Below are 19732 nucleotides of genomic sequence, written 5' to 3'. Positions count from 1 at the left end.
TGATCCAAAGGAAATACGAGAGACCAGAGCATTAGCTAATTGTACCTGTGAAAGGACGAGCGGATGGTTCGAGTGGTTAAGAAGTAAGAAGCAAGAGGTGTCGAAGGCGATAACTGTAAGAAGGAAATATCAAGTCTAAACGCAGGATCGTCAATACGCCTCACCGAGGCAACAAACACAAGATGGAAACATGCTTACAGAAACCAGTAAGGGAGACAGGTAGCAGATTTTGATGCGCGCCAGTGTGTCCACATGGAAATCTTGGAGGATCGACTCGTAGTTGCTTCAAGGGAACTTTTCGAGTAGAGTTTGGATGAGTGGTATACTATTTACTACTACTAAGTTGACACGACGTTACCATAGTGTACTGTATTGATGCGATCGCGATGCATCGATGCGACGATGTGTGGGATCCTGGGATGTGGCTGTGCAATGCAACGGTGTATATGTATACGACGCAATGTATACAAAATGATATAAAATGATAAAGTAGCACAGACCATCAAGTTATCCCACCGCAACTTCTTTGTGTATATGGTTTGAAATCCTGTGCAAGTCTACGATACAAGCAGTCAGAAATAACCTCATGCAGTGCAGCATCAAAGGAGTTGGTTCTGCGACTCTCTGGCTTCTATATTTGCCTGTATTGCGTTAACACGACTGATGAAGGAATCAGATATCAGCGTTCCCTCATCTGTTGCAAGTTGTTCCGCAGTGAAAGGCTGGAGCTCTTTCACATACTGCCTAATGCTGGACTCAAATTCTGAGGAGAAAGATTCTAACAGGCATTCTTCGTAGGTTTTTAATGAGTAAGACCCTTCAAGATACCTCGATAATGCAAAATGGATGCGAGAGAGAATCGGCAGCGCCTGCCGTTGACATCTCCCTAGTGTTGACTCGTGAGTGCGAAAGGAGGGGGGAGGGCTGTGCTGAAGAGCACATGAGTTGGATTCGGTCGAACTACCAAGGGCATTTGGATAGGGAACACGGTTTGTGATGGGAGGATGGAGGGGCACAGGTGAGCGTGTTGAGTCCGTGGAGTTAGCTGTAACGAAAGCTTCAGACATTCTGTTTCCAAACATGTCCGGGCGAGGGCAAGGCATCTACTCACAAGATTGTGCTGCGTTATTGTACGATCGGTCAGCACCAGCAACATTACCATCGCCATTATCATGCTCTGTGGTAGTATGCGTTTTCACCTGGGAAGATTTCACTGGGAATAGGAAATGAGTGAAGGCGTTCAACGATCATCTTAACGCCCTCACCTTGCTTGTTTCTGAATTCTCGCCACCAATCCCCCGCTTGATTCAACATGCACTTTACCATGTCGCCACGCAAGTGTATCCCGCTTACGACCCATTCCCATACCGGTCGATGCTCTTGTGTGCTGATTCGATTCAGGATTTGCCACAAGATACTGTCGTCAGCTCGCTGACTCTCCGAGTTCGTCTTCTCTCGTTGCACATAACCTTCAAAAATCAAACGGAACTCCAAGGTGTTGAAAGGATTTTGATCATCTGGTGTGAGATTATTGTGAGGCATCGGAGTAAATGTTGTGAAAAACATACCCTTTTTTTCCGAAGTTACCATCTGTTTCGCAGATAGACTCAAACTTTCTCCCAAGATCTCTACAAACTCTCTCCAGATCATCTTTCCGAGCCAGAGATCTCTTGCAGCCTTATCGATCTTCTTCAAGTCAGGATTCTCAGAAATGATTTTGCTGAGGCTGCGCAAGTCACCCAAGAACTGGTCGACTTCGTGGTACGCTGGCTCTGTGATAAGAACGTAATGCAAAAGGTCGATCGGCGCGTCCCAATAGTCATTCCCTGTAGTAATTGAAAAAGTTGTTTGTAACTGAAAACGACCGTCCGGATTGATGTCACCTTCACAGAACCAATCCCACTGTTTAATGCTCCAGAAGAATGGACGGGGCTCATTTCCCTCGTGCCATCGCTCTGGTAACTTCGTCCCTCTCTCGTACCGAGTCTTGAAGAATTTGCTGGGCTTTTTTAACTCTTCTAATGCCTGAGGTTTAATAGTTCTTTCAAAGACATCGTCCAGACCTTCGATACGCCCATGAATCCAGAGATTGGGGTCTGCCGGGGGCGATAAGATGCCAATTCCATCCTCCTCTATCTCCCATTCCCTTTCTATTCAGATCAGGCGATGTTAGACGAACGGCCGATGGGATGGACACACCGAAAAATGCTTTATTTTCAACGCTTGCTGGATCTGCACGCATGAATTCAGGTCCATCAGACATGGCCTCTGAGTACGTCATATCGGACCAATCTCGAAGCATCCGGACCTTCCATTCGTTGAGAATCTTTACGCGCTCCTCGCCAGGTTCGGTGTTATGACTCAAGCTGACCAACTCCTCAACCGCAAGAAGCCTGGAAAGCATGTATTGAACGAGCAATGTCCCAACGTTCTGCCGGCAAGCAGTGGCCCTCTTTTTCTCCTTCCGACTCAAAGCCTTTCCCTCTTCCTTCGACCAAAGTTCCCAGATATTCATCAACAGCACGATATTATACGAAAGCTCGAGCCAAATGTCCCGGTACCTCATGGGCAGAGGTACATACCCTCTAAGCCTCCCACCCTCCATCACTGGCACGCGGCAGGTCGTGTGCTTCCTCCGTGTATCGAAATCAAAGGCAACAACTTCTTCCGGAGCGCAGTAGGTGATCTGAGTTCCAAGGTTTGTCAGGGACTCATCCATGACTAGCTCTGCACGGATTATTGGAATGGAAAATGACGCCATAGGCTTCCGGAGTCGCACTGGAGGTACCGGAAGAGTTGGTTTACTAGTGGACATTACAGAAAGTGCCCGATCGTTCTTGTTCTTGGGTGTTGTATTTGGCGTCAGAGTGTTGGCTGCTTGTTTTTTTGTCCGAGAAGTTCAGTGCGCGTTATAGCCTGCGAACCAACCTGTTGAGGGTGTTTCCCGAGCGAGGGCTCAAAGCTTAATCACTTGTTTTTTCGCCCGCTGTGGTGTTTGGTATCATTTGGCTGCGGCTATTCCACCAAATATAGGTACAGAACGGTACCTGAAGAATGAATGATTAACGACAGCCTGAACGAGGTATGGCAAGACTTGCCATGTCTTGCGCCAACACTGTTGATGTTGTTTCACATTACAACTATAGGCAAAAACTCATTCGATTTCTTGGTGCATACCGCCTTCACTAACATGAGCATTATTCAACACATTGCTTTTCTCGGGTCAGCTCGGTAGTTTTGCAGGTTCGTTTCGCTAGTTCTGCTCTGAGTACGTGTAACGTGACCACATCACTCTCAAGTTCTTAGTACACTAGCTGGTATCGTGATGTCACTCGTCAGTGCCGGTTTTGCCATTGGGGTTAGCTTGCCTCCCAACTCATACACGTACGTTTCATATCCTCTAAATGCCACACAACACTCATAGATGTTTGATCCTCTCGCACCTCCATCACATCCTCTTGCACCCCTCTTGCACCTTTTGCACCATCTCACACCTCCATCACATCCTCTCACACCCCACTCACATATCTGTCACATCCTCTCGGACCTTCGTCACAATTTCACAGACCTCCATCGTGACCTCTTGGACCTCTGTTGCATCCTCCTGGACCTCCACTGCCTCCTCTCGCACCCGTTGACCATCCTCATCGCGCACTTCGTCGACTTAGCTGTTCTTTTCCCCATCCTCCTCCCTGATTTCGTTGCGCAGAAGCACAAACGAACACCTCGCTTAGTCAAATCACAGCGAGGCGGCACAACTTCCCTCGCAGCTTAACCCTTTCCCTTAGGCTAAAGACCCTTCGAGGCCGGTGGGCGCTGCGTGCCCTAGCCCAAAATCCATGTCGTCTTTTCCTCCCCGAAACGGCCTTGTACACCCGTAGTACATTCGTTCGCCAGTTAGTTTGAATCAAGTCTGTTTTTTCTCCGCACGAATGGTCTCGCCAATGTGAACCTCAAAGACTTATAACCTCCAGCGCATCCCTCTCACTGCAACATCACATTCCTTTAGAACTCTCTCTTTCTTGGAAACTCACTTCCGTAGACTTGTACTGCCAAATTTGAGGCTGAAGGTACAACTTTTCTCTGGACTTGAACGAGGATCGGGACTGCTCCAAGGTGAGTTCAATGAGTTTGTTCGTTCACCACACACATGGGTTTACTGATAGACTTCGCAAAGTGAATGTACGTGTGAGTTTTTTGCTGGACAACCTCAGGCATTCTCTCGCCTTCATTGCAGGACTCCAAGCTTCCTCGTTAGAAGATCATGCCTCGGGACTTGATAGTGAGACTATTGGACGCCTTCGCAACCCACCTTCAATCTAAAACGGTTTTTTCTAGCATATCGAGCAGCATATTGCCACGTAGCTCGGTTGTCTCTTGTTTCGTCTTTGTTGTTAGAGGCACCTCCCGATGCAAAATCCTGCCAGTTGGAGGTATGGCCGTAGAACCATATTTACCCTGATTAACGTACAAGTAAATTGGTACTATTTAGCTGACTTGCAAATTTACCGTGGATTTAACCCCGGTATTGGATTTTGGAAGAGACAACTATTCTGATAACACGTACTATATTAATAATTGAGGATAAGTTACCTATTGGGAAATGTGAGGTTGGCGTGTGACACGTTGCTGTCGAAATCCGCTTTCCTTCCTCCCTTTTTATCCATCCCTGAAATGCCTCCCAAAAAGCACAGAGGAGCGAAAGCTGGTGCGATCCTGAGTGGTATCTCACGTGCTGGCCCAGGGGAGGCAGATATCGGGAGCATGGTGCCACAGGATGCGTCCAACCTCTCCAGAAACCACGGGGAGTTACTTCAATGCCTATCCGCCGTCTCATCCAACATGCTGGGAATATACTGCCACATGTGCTGCGACGCGATCCAACCTGGATTCCAACATCAGTGCATCAACTGCTACGCTCTCATTTGCGAACAGTTCGTTCCTCGAAGCAGCGGTTGCATTGTTCATGGATCTGTAGTGTGCAGCAGGGAGGAGTTCCTGTGCCCTATTTGTGCAAGGACCGGAAACAAGAAGGATTCTCCTTTGCCGTACGTGTATTCTGGCTTTGGGAGGCGAAAAAAAGTGAAGATGGAATGGCCGATGTGCCTCGTGAACCTTAATGCGGAGTCGTTGGAGGAAGGCTACCTGGTAACGACCACCAAGGTTGAATTAATCAATCACTACAAGTCACAGGCATCAAATGTCCGTGGAGCTGACATTCTTTTTGTGTGTTCAAGTCTTAGATTACACAACTGTTGTGTTGTTGTACGCGACGACTGCTAGTGTCCCCCGCCAAATGGAATGCCGTCAGATTGGGAAGGATGCCCCTGCATTGCGTGCCTTCGGCTACGAGTTCAAGATGTGCGGAACAAGCGGATGCGATTCAGGGCTAAAAGGAATACAGGTCTACAATCAGAAGGAGAAAATCCGGGTTCGGTGTACTTCGTGCCACTGGAAGTCTGCGTGGGCAAGGAACGATGAGGACAACGAGTACTTTAAGAGGGTGAACGCACTCGCCGCGCCTCAAATATTCTGGCACCATTTCCCCCCCTCAAAAGAACTTCAACAGTTCTTCATCAAACTCAAGCCACGTGAACCAGAAGGAACAAGCAAAGGGAAGAAGGATGGAGACAAAGAGGGGGGGGATACCAGAACACCGCATTTCAGCCGCTGGAAGATGCGCAGATGCTAGACTTGAGCTCGGAACATTCACTTGCGATGGACATCGACAAATGAGGTATGTCTCCTCCATCTCAAATTGCACATTCCCTTTTTTATTAACATGTAAAACAGAACTGACAATTCCAGGCTAAGTTTTGTACACAGTCGAAATTCAGAGACAAATTAGGTCGCCGTCAATGAGAAAGACACCATCGCTGGAGCTCATACGCTATATTCTCAATTCGCAGTATATACCAAACTCAGGAAGTATCCGATTTTCTAGACGACAACACGTATGCGGACATCTAAGCTATATATAGCTTGTGTACTGCGATAATATCTCTGAACGCCAGGGTAGGAATGCCACATGAGAAATAATGCAAGATAAAGATAAATGGCAGGCTGACGACGAAAATATGCATACAAAAAAATAGAGCTGTGGAGGTATATGTTTTAGCAGTAGCCCTAAGGCACCCATATTGAGAAGCTAACTAAATTGAAGCCGAAGGCGTTTGAACAAGAGTATCAGGTATTTTGTGAGATACGAGGGCAAAGCCATGGCCAGGGCGCACTATGCAAGGGCAGTACCTCACATAGCCTCACACATTGGGCACTCACCTAAACTTATCATTGCGCATGTCAATCGCAAGTAGATCTGCCAACCTTCACAGCTTTTATGACGCTGCGTTGTCGAAGGGTTGCACAAATTTCTGATCCGTCAATCATCATGCTCTGCACAAACTAGACGAAAACTTCTTCATTCACTTTTCAATCAAACTCCATTGAATTCCCTCCGAATTCGCCAAAAGCATGCATTGCATTCATGAATTTGCGGAATGTAATGGATCAATTTGCTGTTGTGCAGCAGGAATTTTTAACGTCCTATTGTTACTGGGGGTCGGCGCTGCCGACACAGACCTTGCGGAGCTTCCCTTTTTTTTTTTACGAGGGTCATGTGTAGCTACCAAAATGCTATTACCAATTTTTGCGCAGAACACAGTATAGACAACCATAGAGATACATCGCTCTCCTGAAATATCAATACAGAGGCAGACTAGAGTAGGGAGACGACAGCTTTAGGCCTGCGCTGCATCCCAAGACTACACGCGATGATGAACCAGAGGTTAAAAAAACGCGTCACAATGCGGAAGAATCGTCATCCAAGATCTGACAAAAGGTAAGTGATATTATGACGTTGGATAGACTTGATGGCTCAGCAGTTATTGTGATGTAGTCTCGTTATCCCGTCTTTCTGGTTTCTGAGGCCTTGTATTTATATTTCGGTTAAATAGTGTGTAGTCTCCCTATCTCGTTTATCTGGTTTCTATAGTCTGCCTCTGTATTGATATTTCAGGGAAGCGATGTATCTCTACGGTTGAGGGTGAATGGAAAAAATGACGTTGTTGTTTGGTCTCGCTTGCCATTACACATTTCGCTCGACTCCTATAGACCTTGCTCCGCAAGGTAATTTGTTTTGAGTATTGCAGCTCATTCTATTTTATTCAGTGTATGGCCTATTTTTATACAACCGCTGGTTTGACTGCAAATCGGACACCAGGAAGGACAGCTTGATATTTCCAGGTTGTCTAATAAAGGCAATGCGGATTCTTCCACAGTGGAGAGGGGGTTGCAAGTGGTGCCACGTTGTAAGCCTGAGTGCAATCAGTATCTTGTTATACTAATTAATATCCCCTAGTAGCGCTCTATTTGTTGCGTTTGGGAATTTTAACCCGAAGCGAGGTATCAGTGTAAGATTAGAATAAGGACTTCGTATAGCGGCTGTGCAGCACGTGGCTTCTCTTCTCCGCCTACCACACATAGACGTAGCCCAGGCTACACTCCAGCGAGCTCCAGCACCCTTTCTGCACCCTGCTGCCTTTCAGATTTTCTTTTTTCCCACCCATCCACTCCCTTTCCTTTTTCACCTATATACCTTTGGCCTTGGTGCTGCACTGCTCTACAACATTCTTCCTGAGCCCTATTGGCTTAACTACTGCAAGATCGTGCGCGGGTTTCAAATTGTGAGACAGCAGAAGAAATTGCTGACGCATTCATTCTCTTTGGTACTTGGGAGCGATAGTTTGAGACCCTCCATTATTCGCAAGCGAGACAGATATGCAAAACTCTCCGACGGAGAAGAAGCGTAGTCTTTGTCTGATTTCCTTCGACGCAATCACACGCTCCCTCGCATCAAAAAAACTTCTATTACCAAATGGACAAATTGCACGCTCTGCCTGGAGGGAGAGATGCTAAGGTCACTCGACAAGACACAGATGTCTCGTAATGTCAAAGTACACGTCCTGACCATCCAGAATCTATGTTTCCACGGAAGTGTGCACACTCGGACAGATTTTTCTTACCTACGGTGGCATACCGTGTTGAATTCTGATATTATGCTGCGCCTTCAGGAAACATACCAAGGATAATAGCTCCCGCCTCGCGTAATCGCTTCGCCACACCTGCATCATTCGGAAACACGGAGATCAACAAGCTATATGAATCGCAGTCGTGTTCATTCCTTCATGCATTGCTATAACCTTCGGCTTTCCACTCTACACTATCAAAACACACCTTCAAATGCCACAGTCGCAACATTATCCTTCACAAGAACAGGGATCCCATGGAGCGCACTGCGTGGCACGTAGGTGAGCTGCTCATAATCCAGAATAGCAGCCTCCTGGAGCGCAGACAGATTTGTCACAGCGCGGAGCATCGGCACCTGTAGAATGGCCTCTTCGATGCGGGAGAAATACGCCTGTTAAATCAAAATGTAAAACCATATCCGTAATTCCATTAGTATCATGCAGGCGATTTATGATATGCAAGACTGCTATCATGCTTACAGACCTTGATCAGGTCGACACTCGTGAACTGCCCCGAGGTAAGCCCCGCCTGAAGCTCAATTTCAGATACCTTGTCTAGATCAGGTAGAGGTGTTGTGATTGACACGGAAACCACCTGTCGGGAGATGTGTAGGAACTGGCCAAGTGCTAGCAATGCCCAGAAGAGGGAAGGTGGCTTTACACTCATTTTTGCGTGCAGAGGGGAATGACAGAAAGCAGAAGGTTAAAACCTAGAAATAACTAGGCGACAAGATAAGCTTGGTTCAAGTACCCCCGAGCGGAGCATTTCTCAAGAGGTCACTTAGGCGATAACGGTGACAAGCAAGAAATCGAGGCAAGGTTGACTTCTCCCACGACTGAGCAGAGATACATGTGGACCTTTTTGGACGTTCAAATTTAGCAGAGATGGCAACTATGTATCATGCGCACCAGCTGGAAAGATATCTCAACATTCATTTTCTGGCTTGGTGCCAATGAAAGAATCCTTTGCTTAGGTCGAGGTCGAGCTTTTGCATCACCACTAGGTCCGTTCTACACACTCTGTCTGCCGCGAGAGGAGCTGATAAACTGTTCGACATTAATTGTTGAGAGCCGGGAAACTCGAGAACATGATAAAAGTTGTAAGAGATGAAGTTCAGTACGGTGTAAAGTTTGCTCTGGCACGCGCGGCATGCAACATGGATTATGTAAAAATATAAATTAAATGTAAATGTTGTACTTATATCACCGCTCAGAGGACCCTGGGGCAGAGTGCTCATTGTTCACTTCACCCGTGGCCTGGTCAATTCTAAAATGTCGTTGTCAATGTCAACTTGACCTTACGGCCGTCCTCTTGTAAATTACTTACACGGACCCTAAACCTTTCTTGATTTGGCTGCTACCGTGTCGGTTAAACCTTCGCATGGGACACATCCTACACCTTATCGCAGAGCGTCCTCCCAAGCTGCCAAAACCCTCCCATGTAGTAGTAATGTTCCTAAACATTTTCATGTTGATTGTTAAATGTCCTCCCAAACCTTTTGTTCATGATACATGTAGTCTACTAGATGTCTATTTTGCTCGGGCAACTTTTGAGTAGTTTTTTGACCAACACGGTAGCAGCCAAATCAGGACATGTTTAAGGTCCGTGAAAGTAATTTACGAGAGGATGGTCGTAAGGTCAAGTCGACATTGACAACGACATTTGACTCCTACAGCAACTTGCTGCGGATTGAGCATGGCAAATAGTACCCGCGTACTGCATGTATTCAGTGCCTTCAGCGAGACACGCACGTCAGTACACATGCACATCCGAGTCGCCCATACACCCGATGGTCATTTGATTAACTCTGGTGGCACGAAGCCATCGTTATCGTATTATAAGCAGATTTCACGTTTGTGAACAGAAACTTCATCTACCTCACCATGGTCACCCATATCCTTTGGAAACTTGTTCTTTCAACAAGCTCTGTACTCGTCGCATTCGGACGTCAGAAGTTAGGAGAGTGAGTTTGGCACAATCTTAGGTCCCCACTGCGCACGCTATCAGGCCCAAAAGGAACAAGCTGGCTATATGGGAACTTGAAGGACGTTTTCAACGCGGTATAGTGATCCATCGAACTCACCATGGTGCCGTCCTCATTGAAAACCCGCAGGAGAATTCGGTCCTTCACGAGCAGTGGGTGGGGCAGTATGGAACAACCTTCGAATACAAAGGGTTCTTAGTATGTTCAATTACTCCTGGGCTACAAAATTTACCATGTCTGAAATTCTTTCTCAGTCAGACCGATTATTCACGATGGACTAAAACATGTTCTCACACATAGTAGCGATTACCAGAAACCGTCACAAGTCCAGTATAGTCTTGCTAGAGTTACAGGCGAAGGTGCGTGACAGTGCGTCTACTGTTATCCCAGACTATCTGATATTATTTTAGGTGTCCTATTCATTGAAGGTTCAATCTCGGTTGCATGATATCTGCACCTCCTCCACTCATGGCGGTCTCAAGGAGCTCAACATCGTCAGCAGGTCTGTTTTGACACACATCTCAACTTCACAATGCTGACGCCATGTTTCAGAGAAGGATCATGGTACAATTCGCCTTTCCCCCTTGGACGGCAAGCTACGTCGCGGGAGGGAAGTGTGGCACGTATGTTGCGTAGATTATTCATTAGACGCCCCATTTCTGAGCTGTCAAACATGCAGATTAGACGCATCATCCAACATCTGTTGTAGCATGCAGGCGAACTATCAAATCAATTGTGTCATACTCATGCGGGGTCGTGGTGATTCATGACACCTCCCGCTATGGGTTCTGCATTGCCTTTTGAACACGTATTATGTAAGACGCACGATTCATGCACCGTGAATATCTTGCTTTCAGCTTTCAGAGTGCATCTTTCAGTGCTAAGTATTAAATTGCTATGCCTCACAGTCATCACTCTCACTCCGGACGGTTCTGTGGGCATGCTTTCGGATCCGTAGAAGAAGTTGTATCGGAAGACATCAAACAACGTTTCGAGGTGTATCTTTTGACAGAACATGTGCCCCGCTACAGGCTAGAAGATCTTGTTCCAGCGGAGGTAGTTTCTCCTCCTCAAACTAGGTACATCTGAATCTCTGTGCAGGACCGAGGGACACTCACTCAGAGCGATGAAGATTTTCACTGTACCCATAACAACTGCACATCAATCAGTGTCATGAAGCTCGGGACCTAGTTCACTACTTACCAACGTGATCAAGCTCAGCGACATGTCCGGAGACGTCACAATACCCTTCATATAGAGACTCCTTGATTGTTTGCATATCGCGTCTGTTGTGTACTAGCTTCCCTTCCTCTGTTCTGCAACCTTTGATCGCCATCGCAGCGTTGGATCCTAGCAACGTGTCAGACAAATATTTTGACAAAAGTATGTCCAAGCTCACGAATGTTGCTCTTGCGGAGTCATAGTTGGAGGTGTCCTAGGAGATCTCTAGTTCAATAATGACGTCCCGCCCTAACGAACGACACCCTTACCTCGAGTTTAGGGACCACTGTGAGAGAGAGTAAGAGCGACTTCCGATGAATTGTAATACAAGTACAGTCCGATCCAGCCTATAAGCTCCAGCATCGACCCAGATCATGCCCTGTACAGGGAAGAACGGAGCGCAGACCCGCCAAGCACGACTCCAGCATACACCAGATTTACTTCCCACTACAGGGGTCGTATGCTACGCGCACGCAGTAGGCAAGTCTACGAGGCAGAAATAGAAGCATCTTGTCTGAAAAGGTGGGGCGACAGAATAAGAGCGGAGGTTCTACACTACAAGGTATGAAATAAGTTAGCAGGACGGAAAAAGACAGAAAAGACACACCTTTCTATAAAGCCCTGTGACGGAGAATGATCAAACATAATAGTACCCTCGGCCGGTATGCCAGAGGGCGCTCTGCAAATAAGACGAAAACAAGGCTGTCAACGGTGTTTGCGAGGACGCCAGAACAAGCCTTAGGTAAATCCGGTCCCAGAAGCGGCCCCCCTCCCAGGAATTACAGCCCGAGAATTCTCTACCTGTAGCTTTAAGGACAGAGGGAGTGCCGCCCCACCTAGCGCGACTCTTGAATAGACAAGAAGCACGGCAAGGCGCGCGCTAGGCAGTTGGGATGGGCGGAAAAACCAGAAGTGAAAAAAAACGACAAAAATCAACCGTGACCAAACAAAGGCATATACAAATACTGACAAGCTTCGGTAAACAATTCTGCTTATTAGGCTTACATAAGAAGACAGCTGGAGTATCAGATCTGCAGAGAAAACTGTTAGCACTATGGCTAAAAGATGAAGCCATTGGAGAGAACCTGTTTTTCTAGAAGTAGTTGAATTGATTGCACAACTGGACAGTGCAAGCTCGCTGCGAGACCGACGCCGTGCGCAAAACTGAACATCACGATTTCTCATCGAAGAAGAACAACTACGGCGTATAGGGGTACTTCAGCACGAGCGCGCAGAAAGGTGGAATGCCTAACCCAAGAAAAAGCCAAAGTGTTAACAATATAACGAAGGAGGTCATTGGGGAAGAGACGCTATCAAGATAGCACTCACGGATCGCATATACAGTCCAAAATTAGAAGCGTCGATTATGGCTCAGTGCGCTCAGTGCAAGAATTTCGGCACCCTTCATTTGCACTCACTGCTCGAACTTATAACCCACAGACATCCGTTTAAATTGTTGGTAGGGGACTACTTGACACTCCCGAAAGCGCGAGTATATCAAACCTTCGGGATCTATCTAGACACGTTCTCCCAACGCGTGTGGGCCTTCAAGTACAGAGACGCAGGCACAGCAAAGACAAATATCGACAGCCTATCCCAGATCGGCATTTCAACAACGCAGAAGTTAGACAATTTTGCTCTACATGGACTTGCAAAACTCACATCGTGTCCGCATATTCCTCTTGGATCAATAGTCTTGTAGAAGGAACAAATAAAATCCTGCTACATGCCTTGAAGTGCTTATGCACGCCAAATTTAGGTGAGGATCACCTATCAAGCGATCGGTTGGGATAATCTGCCGGGTACTCGAACTTCGCCTAGATGAAGCTATCAACGCATTCAACTATCGCATACTCCGCCGACTCAAGGTTTCTCCGAAAGAACTACTCCTCGGTCAGGTTATCAACACGCCTCAATCTTGCGCCGTAGTGCATTGTTTCGCATGCACAAATGGGTCCTTCGTGTTTCTGTGGGGAGGAGTAAACAGATTGTGTAAATTCAAGGAAATATTGTCATCTTGGATTCTACATACTATGTTAATGTTCCCTTCGTTTCAACCTCATGGCCATAATGGCCAATTGCGTGAATGCTCTGTCGAACCATGTGAATGCGGTCGACACGGCGCTGATAATAGATCTCTTCGAAGCCCTTCATGAATCCGTTGAAACTAGCGTGTGCAGTGAGCAATTCTTTTCGAGAGATAGAGTGCTGCTTGCTGACGAGTGGGATACCACGGACAAGGAGACAAAAATTACGCCAGTATCTGTCTGGAAGAATGCCATAGAATAGTGCTGGGCGCAAGCCGAAGAGGTAAAGTGTGAATTCCCAAGCCTTGTATCCGCTGTTGATCTTTTCAGCTGTGTTGCGAGGCGGTCGGTCGAATGATGTGGGCAGATAAGGAGTAGCAGCAGCCACTGCCTTGCCATGCTCCTTCCAAACGTCCCCCTTGAGGACTGCCCAGTCCCACGTTGACACGTCATCGTCAACATCACAGTCAAAGCGCCCACGCCAAAGAGGGATGAGAAGATCGGGCAGATTAAGTGACGCAAGATGCATGATATCGGGACTGAAGCACTTGGGCAAACCAAAGATTCGGTGAGAAGGAAAACCAAGGAAAATGCTTGGTTTTAAAATGCCAGTTTCGAGACGTCGTCGTTTGTATTCTGCATCGTTTGCAGACTGCAGAACATGTGCAAGATTAGCTACATAAGTTTCTGGTGAGCAGCAACCAAGTTTTGCAGCATAGACGTCAGAATGATCACATCCGAACACGTTCAAGTCAGGTGGTTTGAGGAGCGCAGGGCAGTAGTGTGGACAACCAGCCTTGTGACGTCCTTTGAGGCCACAGTAGAGACGACACCCGTTTTTGCCATGATGTCCAAAAAGACCATTCAGATGTGCCAAACCAGGTCCATCCGCTCATCCAAGTACAAGGAACGGAGGAGATTTTTAGAGCTTATTTCGAAAAGCATTCCATATGGCTAGGCCCTCGCGCTGAATTGCAGCAAGATGATGGAAGCTAGGGAGCAGAAATGAGTCAAGGTTTTCGGTTTTTTCGGTCCTGGAATGACAAGGGCTGGCAGGACATTTTTCTTCTTATAGCGTGTCTCTGGGGATCGATCGAGTACCACCCAGATGCCTATCCAACAGTCGGAGCCTGTATTTTTGTAGAGCTGTGCAACATCAACTGAAAACGTCAGCGTGATATCGTCATCTTTGATTCGACCATTGTGAACTGCCTGTCAATAATCGGAGCCATCGAATATGTCATGAAAGCCAGGCTTGGTTCCATTCATTTCTTGAAGCTCATCGAAGATCTCTTGAGTTTGACGTTCACGATATCGCATAGCATCTGCACTCTTTGGATCACGATATAGGGCTTGGAGTTGTGGTCCAACTGGAATGCTCGAGAATCGTTTGCGTGGAACCCGAATTTCGCCATCACTTTCTACGAACTTTACTTCTTCGTAACGACACTTCCCGCACTCGGGACGGTGTGTAAGTCCTGAAAATGGTCCCGTAATTCCAACACACGAATATATACACATGTCATGCACGATGGACTCGACTCCAGTGAGCTCAGCAACAATCTGCTTGACTTGGTATAATGTGGGAAACTCGTCGTGTGCACAGCCATGAATAGACTCGTGACCAGTCCGTCTATGATTATCTTGGGTGTCCTCTTGTGTTCTTTGTCTGAAACTGAATGTACAAGGTAGAACTTGACAGCAGCAGTTGTAATGCGATTGTCGGTGTGAGTTGCAGTGGGAACTTGAGCCGTGTGATTGCTTCTGCGCTGAGCCCAGAGTCTTCGTCATCCAGACTGGCTGTTTGCATCATTTAAACTAACATAAATATCCCGACATAACTTCAAATTTTGTCAGTGTTTTATACGAAATCCAAAATATGAAGCGTCCGCAACCATTTTCCCACTAATTATACGTTAATTAAAATATGAAATATAATCAGATTTTCAGCGTCTGCGTGAATTGTCCGTCACTACATGTTTGTCAATGTATTAAATTTTGTCCCACAATTAGACACCCTTCCAAATTTGAAGTTTAAGGTGACGACAAAATGTGATGACTAAACTTGAAGTTTTGTCCGCAGACAAAATGAATTGTCCGCTCATCGCCTACTCATCGCCTACTCATCGCCCGTAAAAATAAATGTCACGACAGTGTTACTCGAAAATAAGATATCCATTCCCTAATTAGAGGTGCTTTGAGGCACTTTACTTAAAATCACGCACTTTTCCTTGAACTAAAGCAGATAAGGATATCAAAAAATACTATTATTTCGAGACATAGACTAAGTACACTGGGGACAATACATGAGTTCAAGGCATCCTACGAAAATCTCCCAAAATTGATTAAAAAAACGCATCTGAAAACAAGCGACGATAGCGGGAGCTAGAACAACTCGAATGAGGACCGGCACACTCACATCCTACGAACGGTGGGCGACGACTTGGATCAGCATGGCTCTTGCTCGAAGAGGACCAACACACTCACATCCTGCGAACGGTGGGCGACGACTTGGATCAGCAGGGCTCTTGCTCGAATGAGGACCGACACACTCACCAACTACGAACAGTGGGCAACGACTTGGATCAGCATGGCTCTTGCTCGAAGAAGACCGATACACTCACATCCTGCAAACAGTGGACCGACACACTCACATCCTGCGAACAGTGGGCGACGACGCTGATCGGCATGTCTGCTGCTCGAACGAGGATCGACACACTCACCAACTACGAACGGGGGGCGACGACGCCGATCAGCATGGCTCGAACTCGAAGGGGACCGACACAATCACATACTGCGAATGGTGGGTGCCGACGCCAATCGGCATGGCTCGAACTCGAAGGGAGGGTCGACACACTCGTGTCTTGTGAACAGCGGGCAACGATTTGGATCAGCGCAAGTGCGTCATCTGTGGGACTTGAATCTTGAAGACAGGTGTTGTGTTGAAGAAGATGGAGCTAGAATGGTTTTGTTTAATTTAAATAGAAAGAACAATAAGAATCTTCAAAGTGCGCACCTCAATATGACAATTTAAACAAGGAAACGTTAGGTAGTCTCAGGAAGAGAGATTTCGAGCGCACCGTGAACAAACATATACAAATTTTGGACTTAGACTCGGAGGTTCTGCCTTGACTGCCTTATTTTCCTTAGCTGCCTTATTCTCTGCGAGAGTAATTTTACAGGATCATACTCATAGGTTAAAAAACGATCGTACCTGTTTGACGGAAGCATCGAGCTTCTTCCAATATGTCTCGAACTGTCCGTTCGAGCCTTCAGTGTGGTACTGGCAACAATCTATTCGACAGAGACTTTTGTGAAAAATCCTTTGTAAGATGCGGTTTCGATGAGTGCAATAACTGACACACGTACTTTGCCGTGGCACGAGTAGATTGCTTTACTGGTACTACTTCCTTCTTCTTGGTGCATTTGGCCTCTGCAGCTGCATCGTCATTCTCGAACTTCACGCCAGTGTTCTGTGTGGGTACGGCGACGTTTGCGGGAACCAGTGTAGCATTGGCATGCATCACTTTTGATAAGTATTGCATAAAAGACGGAGCTTGTGGCTGTGAATGTGCGTTGCCAGGACTCGGACCCATGTCGCCAACAGAGGTGCTTGCTATATGCGCCATAGTAATGCTGGAAGGCCCAGGTATGGAGATGATATCTGCGGAATGGCTGTCTGATCGGTCTGGAAACAGACCCTCGAGTGGATTCGTAATCTAACGGTAAATGTTACTGATGTTAGATCCGAGTTGTACAACAACAAGAGACTTTCCTGAACTTCGAGCCTCGGTGGACCTACTATGGCAGGTTCAGACAACTGAGCATTAGCATCTGAAGTAGTAAGGTCAATTGGCTTCTCGAGAGCAGTGGGCCCAAAAGCAACAGGGTCATCACGAGCTGCTCCGAAGGGTTCGTTGGAGATATGCTCAAAGGCAGGTTTTTCAGGCATATCATCAATTTGAGTTGTTTTGGCAATCAGACATGTATGGTGATGAGCAGCAGAGGGCACAGAAGAGAACACTGGGGGAGAGGGGGTGCAATGAACTTCTTTCTTCTTCTTCGAGATGCGCACTAGAGGCGATATAGCAATTGACTGGGGCCGTTTAAATGTGGAAGGCACTGCAGCAGATGTGGGGTCTTGAGTTACTTGTTCGATCTTGACATTCATGGTGTCCACTTTTTCTCGCTTCACCTTGACTCGGCTATCTTCTTTGGGCCGGATATCCACTGCAGATAGTGTCGACTAGCAAAGGTATCTATTTTCCAGTGTCCGTCACAAAGGCGGAAGTGGAGGAATGATTGCGCATAGTGAAACGGATGCATCCATGTCGTTTGGGCTAGACATTGATCAAGCAGTGTACGCTAGGCTGCGTGAAGTTGATTTCGCATTTTGTTGCTCTGATTCTGAAGCAACGATGCTGTCTTCAGCAAAAAGACGATTAATGTGCCGCACCCGACTTTGACGACTTCTTGACAGTAAGAACACCACGGCCATTTTGGTACCCCCGCCGCCGTCTCTCCTTTGTCCAATAATACGCGCCATGGTAATCCTCTCGTTGATATGTAGGTAGTTTCTTATCAGCATCACAGGCCATGCGATAAAGCCCGAGGAAGGGGTCTTGTGAGAGACTCCCAGTTGTAGTAGCTAACACATCCATGCGCTTAAGAAGTTGTTGATACAATGTCCTTGAGATTCACATATTTGAAGCGGTTAGTAACTCATAGTAGTGCACAACAAATTGGGACTTACTCTATCTGCTCAAGTCGTGTGGTGAGCACTGCGACTTCAATATCACGCTTGCTCTCCATGTCATACCAGTTATTCCTCAAAGTCTGGCTTTCTTGCCGTAGTACTTCCATCTCCTGCTTGAGTTCTGCATTTTCGAGATAAAGTGACTCGTGTTGTGAAAATTCCTGAGGATGCGGGATGGCAGTATGCTGATTATATGCGCGGGAATTTCGTTTATTTAATGGAGGCCATGGGATTTATGAGAATGTGAATGCAAGTGCGAGTGAGGATAAAACGAGGAATGCGAGAATGAAGATGAGCTGTCTCTTGTGGACCTGCTACTGAATGAATTGCTGTCCTACAAGGATACTGTCTCCGGTATGATTAAACCGACTATCTTGCTAAGGTTCCAGTCTGCGGGATTGCCTACGTGCACACCTGCCAAGGGCATCTTTTTTGCAGGCATTATGTATATATTCAGCCATGCATGATGCTTTGTCACGCATGCTTCGAGGAGGACAATTTGTGTTTTTTTACCAAAAAATCTTGATGCTGTTTCAACGTTCAAGTCATTTTTTCCAGCTTCACACAAATATCACCTTCTGTTGTTTGTGGTTAAACTTGTGCCAACATGAGTGAATTATCGGGTATTTCGTATCTCATATGACAGCGCAGCGCAAGGAACAAAATCAGGCACAAATGAGACAAGTTCAAAATCAGTACATATCATTCAAGTCATGTGAGATCTATCTCCGAGGAACCAACTACAAGGGCCTAGAACTGAACACGTACTCTGTCAGCATGTTGTCGGGCGAACGCTGACGCTAATTTCGTACATGGGGATAATGTGGTGAGAGTAGAAATGGGTCCTTCGCCTCTCTTTCCTATATCGACTGACGTTCTAACCTTCAGTACTGATACTTGTGTGATCAAGGCTCGTCAACACTGTGTATACAGGAGCTACCGGGATAGATGCTAGTTTGTGCCAAGATACTATTGGGCTATGGGATACACGTGTAGAGTACCGTATTGGAGTCCTGGTAGATACATGTAATCATTATGTAGATCGGTCACAAATGCTATGTGTATAAAGCTGTATACGATGAGCATGCATGTTGGTGGACTCTAATTGGTTCCGCAGGATCAAATATTCCATTATATATATGTTACCAATATCAGCTAGTATTAGCTAGCTAATCACCTTCTGCATATTTCACTTAACGTCTGACTCCCTGTTGGGATAAAAATAACATCGCAACCGGCGGCTAAAGTTGAGGATGTCCTCAGGTTCAAACTACATTGCCCGTGGGACAAACACCGCGACAAACCGAACTTGAGTGTCACAACAAATGTCGCACTTCAGATTCAAAAGTACGGAGGCGCACGGGTCCTTTTTGCAGTGCGGTTGAGTCTGAAATTATCCTATTTACAACTATTGTAGGCTAACCCCAGGTGCATCCAACTGTCTTGCTGTGTAGTGTTGGTAAGGTTTTGTGCTTTTCAATTCACGTGACTGATTATCGTTACTACGGTGTCTATTCGACCTGATCACATCTGTCATGTCGCATCATTCGAGCTCAGCATCTACTTGCACCAACTCTAGGCATGATCATATTCAAGATTTGCAGAATTTGCTCAACGGTATGACCCTATCAGGCAGCCATCATGTTCTCTTCATTCCCACCTTGAAATACTCAAGCTTCATGATAGATTCGTCACTGGACACTCTCACTTGGAGGCGCA

The 19732-nt window shown here is 46.5% G+C and overlaps 7 protein-coding genes across 7 annotated transcripts; 4 read left to right on the top strand and 3 right to left on the bottom strand.

Annotated features, from left to right (window-relative positions):
* Positions 1-599: 599 nt before the first annotated feature.
* On the bottom strand, positions 600-2815 carry F5891DRAFT_1199918 (uncharacterized protein; the record flags this gene model as incomplete). The annotated part of the gene is made up of 6 exons (XM_041368793.1): positions 600-1045; positions 1112-1213; positions 1266-1517; positions 1569-1826; positions 1884-2150; positions 2200-2815. The coding sequence occupies 6 exons, from the start codon at positions 2813-2815 to the stop codon at positions 600-602; spliced, it is 1941 nt and encodes a 646-aa protein (XP_041216859.1).
* A 510-nt stretch (positions 2816-3325) lies between these two features.
* On the top strand, positions 3326-3775 carry F5891DRAFT_1199917 (uncharacterized protein; the record flags this gene model as incomplete). The annotated part of the gene is made up of 2 exons (XM_041368792.1): positions 3326-3358; positions 3425-3775. The coding sequence occupies 2 exons, from the start codon at positions 3326-3328 to the stop codon at positions 3773-3775; spliced, it is 384 nt and encodes a 127-aa protein (XP_041216858.1).
* An 899-nt stretch (positions 3776-4674) lies between these two features.
* F5891DRAFT_1199916 (uncharacterized protein) lies at positions 4675-5692 on the top strand (the record flags this gene model as incomplete). The annotated part of the gene is made up of 2 exons (XM_041368791.1): positions 4675-5228; positions 5284-5692. 2 exons carry the CDS (start codon positions 4675-4677, stop codon positions 5690-5692), a joined length of 963 nt encoding a protein of 320 aa, XP_041216857.1.
* Positions 5693-8052: 2360 nt separating this feature from the next.
* On the bottom strand, positions 8053-8691 carry F5891DRAFT_988293 (uncharacterized protein; the record flags this gene model as incomplete). Its single annotated transcript, XM_041377997.1, has 3 exons — positions 8053-8120; positions 8233-8416; positions 8509-8691. The coding sequence occupies 3 exons, from the start codon at positions 8689-8691 to the stop codon at positions 8053-8055; spliced, it is 435 nt and encodes a 144-aa protein (XP_041216856.1).
* Positions 8692-9617: 926 nt separating this feature from the next.
* On the top strand, positions 9618-10779 carry F5891DRAFT_988292 (uncharacterized protein; the record flags this gene model as incomplete). The annotated part of the gene is made up of 8 exons (XM_041377996.1): positions 9618-9730; positions 9756-9776; positions 9890-9988; positions 10033-10207; positions 10336-10368; positions 10420-10511; positions 10562-10632; positions 10694-10779. The coding sequence occupies 8 exons, from the start codon at positions 9618-9620 to the stop codon at positions 10777-10779; spliced, it is 690 nt and encodes a 229-aa protein (XP_041216855.1).
* Positions 10780-10906: 127 nt separating this feature from the next.
* On the top strand, positions 10907-11098 carry F5891DRAFT_967150 (uncharacterized protein; the record flags this gene model as incomplete). The annotated part of the gene is made up of 1 exon (XM_041376254.1): positions 10907-11098. One exon carries the CDS (start codon positions 10907-10909, stop codon positions 11096-11098), a length of 192 nt encoding a protein of 63 aa, XP_041216854.1.
* Positions 11099-16234: 5136 nt separating this feature from the next.
* F5891DRAFT_988291 (uncharacterized protein) lies at positions 16235-18455 on the bottom strand (the record flags this gene model as incomplete). Its single annotated transcript, XM_041377995.1, has 7 exons — positions 16235-16258; positions 16472-16580; positions 16627-16976; positions 17060-17487; positions 17714-17946; positions 18011-18198; positions 18360-18455. The coding sequence occupies 7 exons, from the start codon at positions 18453-18455 to the stop codon at positions 16235-16237; spliced, it is 1428 nt and encodes a 475-aa protein (XP_041216853.1).
* Positions 18456-19732: the final 1277 nt, after the last annotated feature.

Source organism: Suillus fuscotomentosus (genome assembly GCF_016647785.1).
Source record: "Suillus fuscotomentosus strain FC203 chromosome Unknown F5891scaffold_210, whole genome shotgun sequence".
NCBI lineage: Eukaryota > Fungi > Basidiomycota > Agaricomycetes > Boletales > Suillaceae > Suillus > Suillus fuscotomentosus.
The sequence above is the reverse complement of the archived record's forward strand: the minus strand, read 5'-3'. Positions and strand labels throughout refer to the sequence as shown.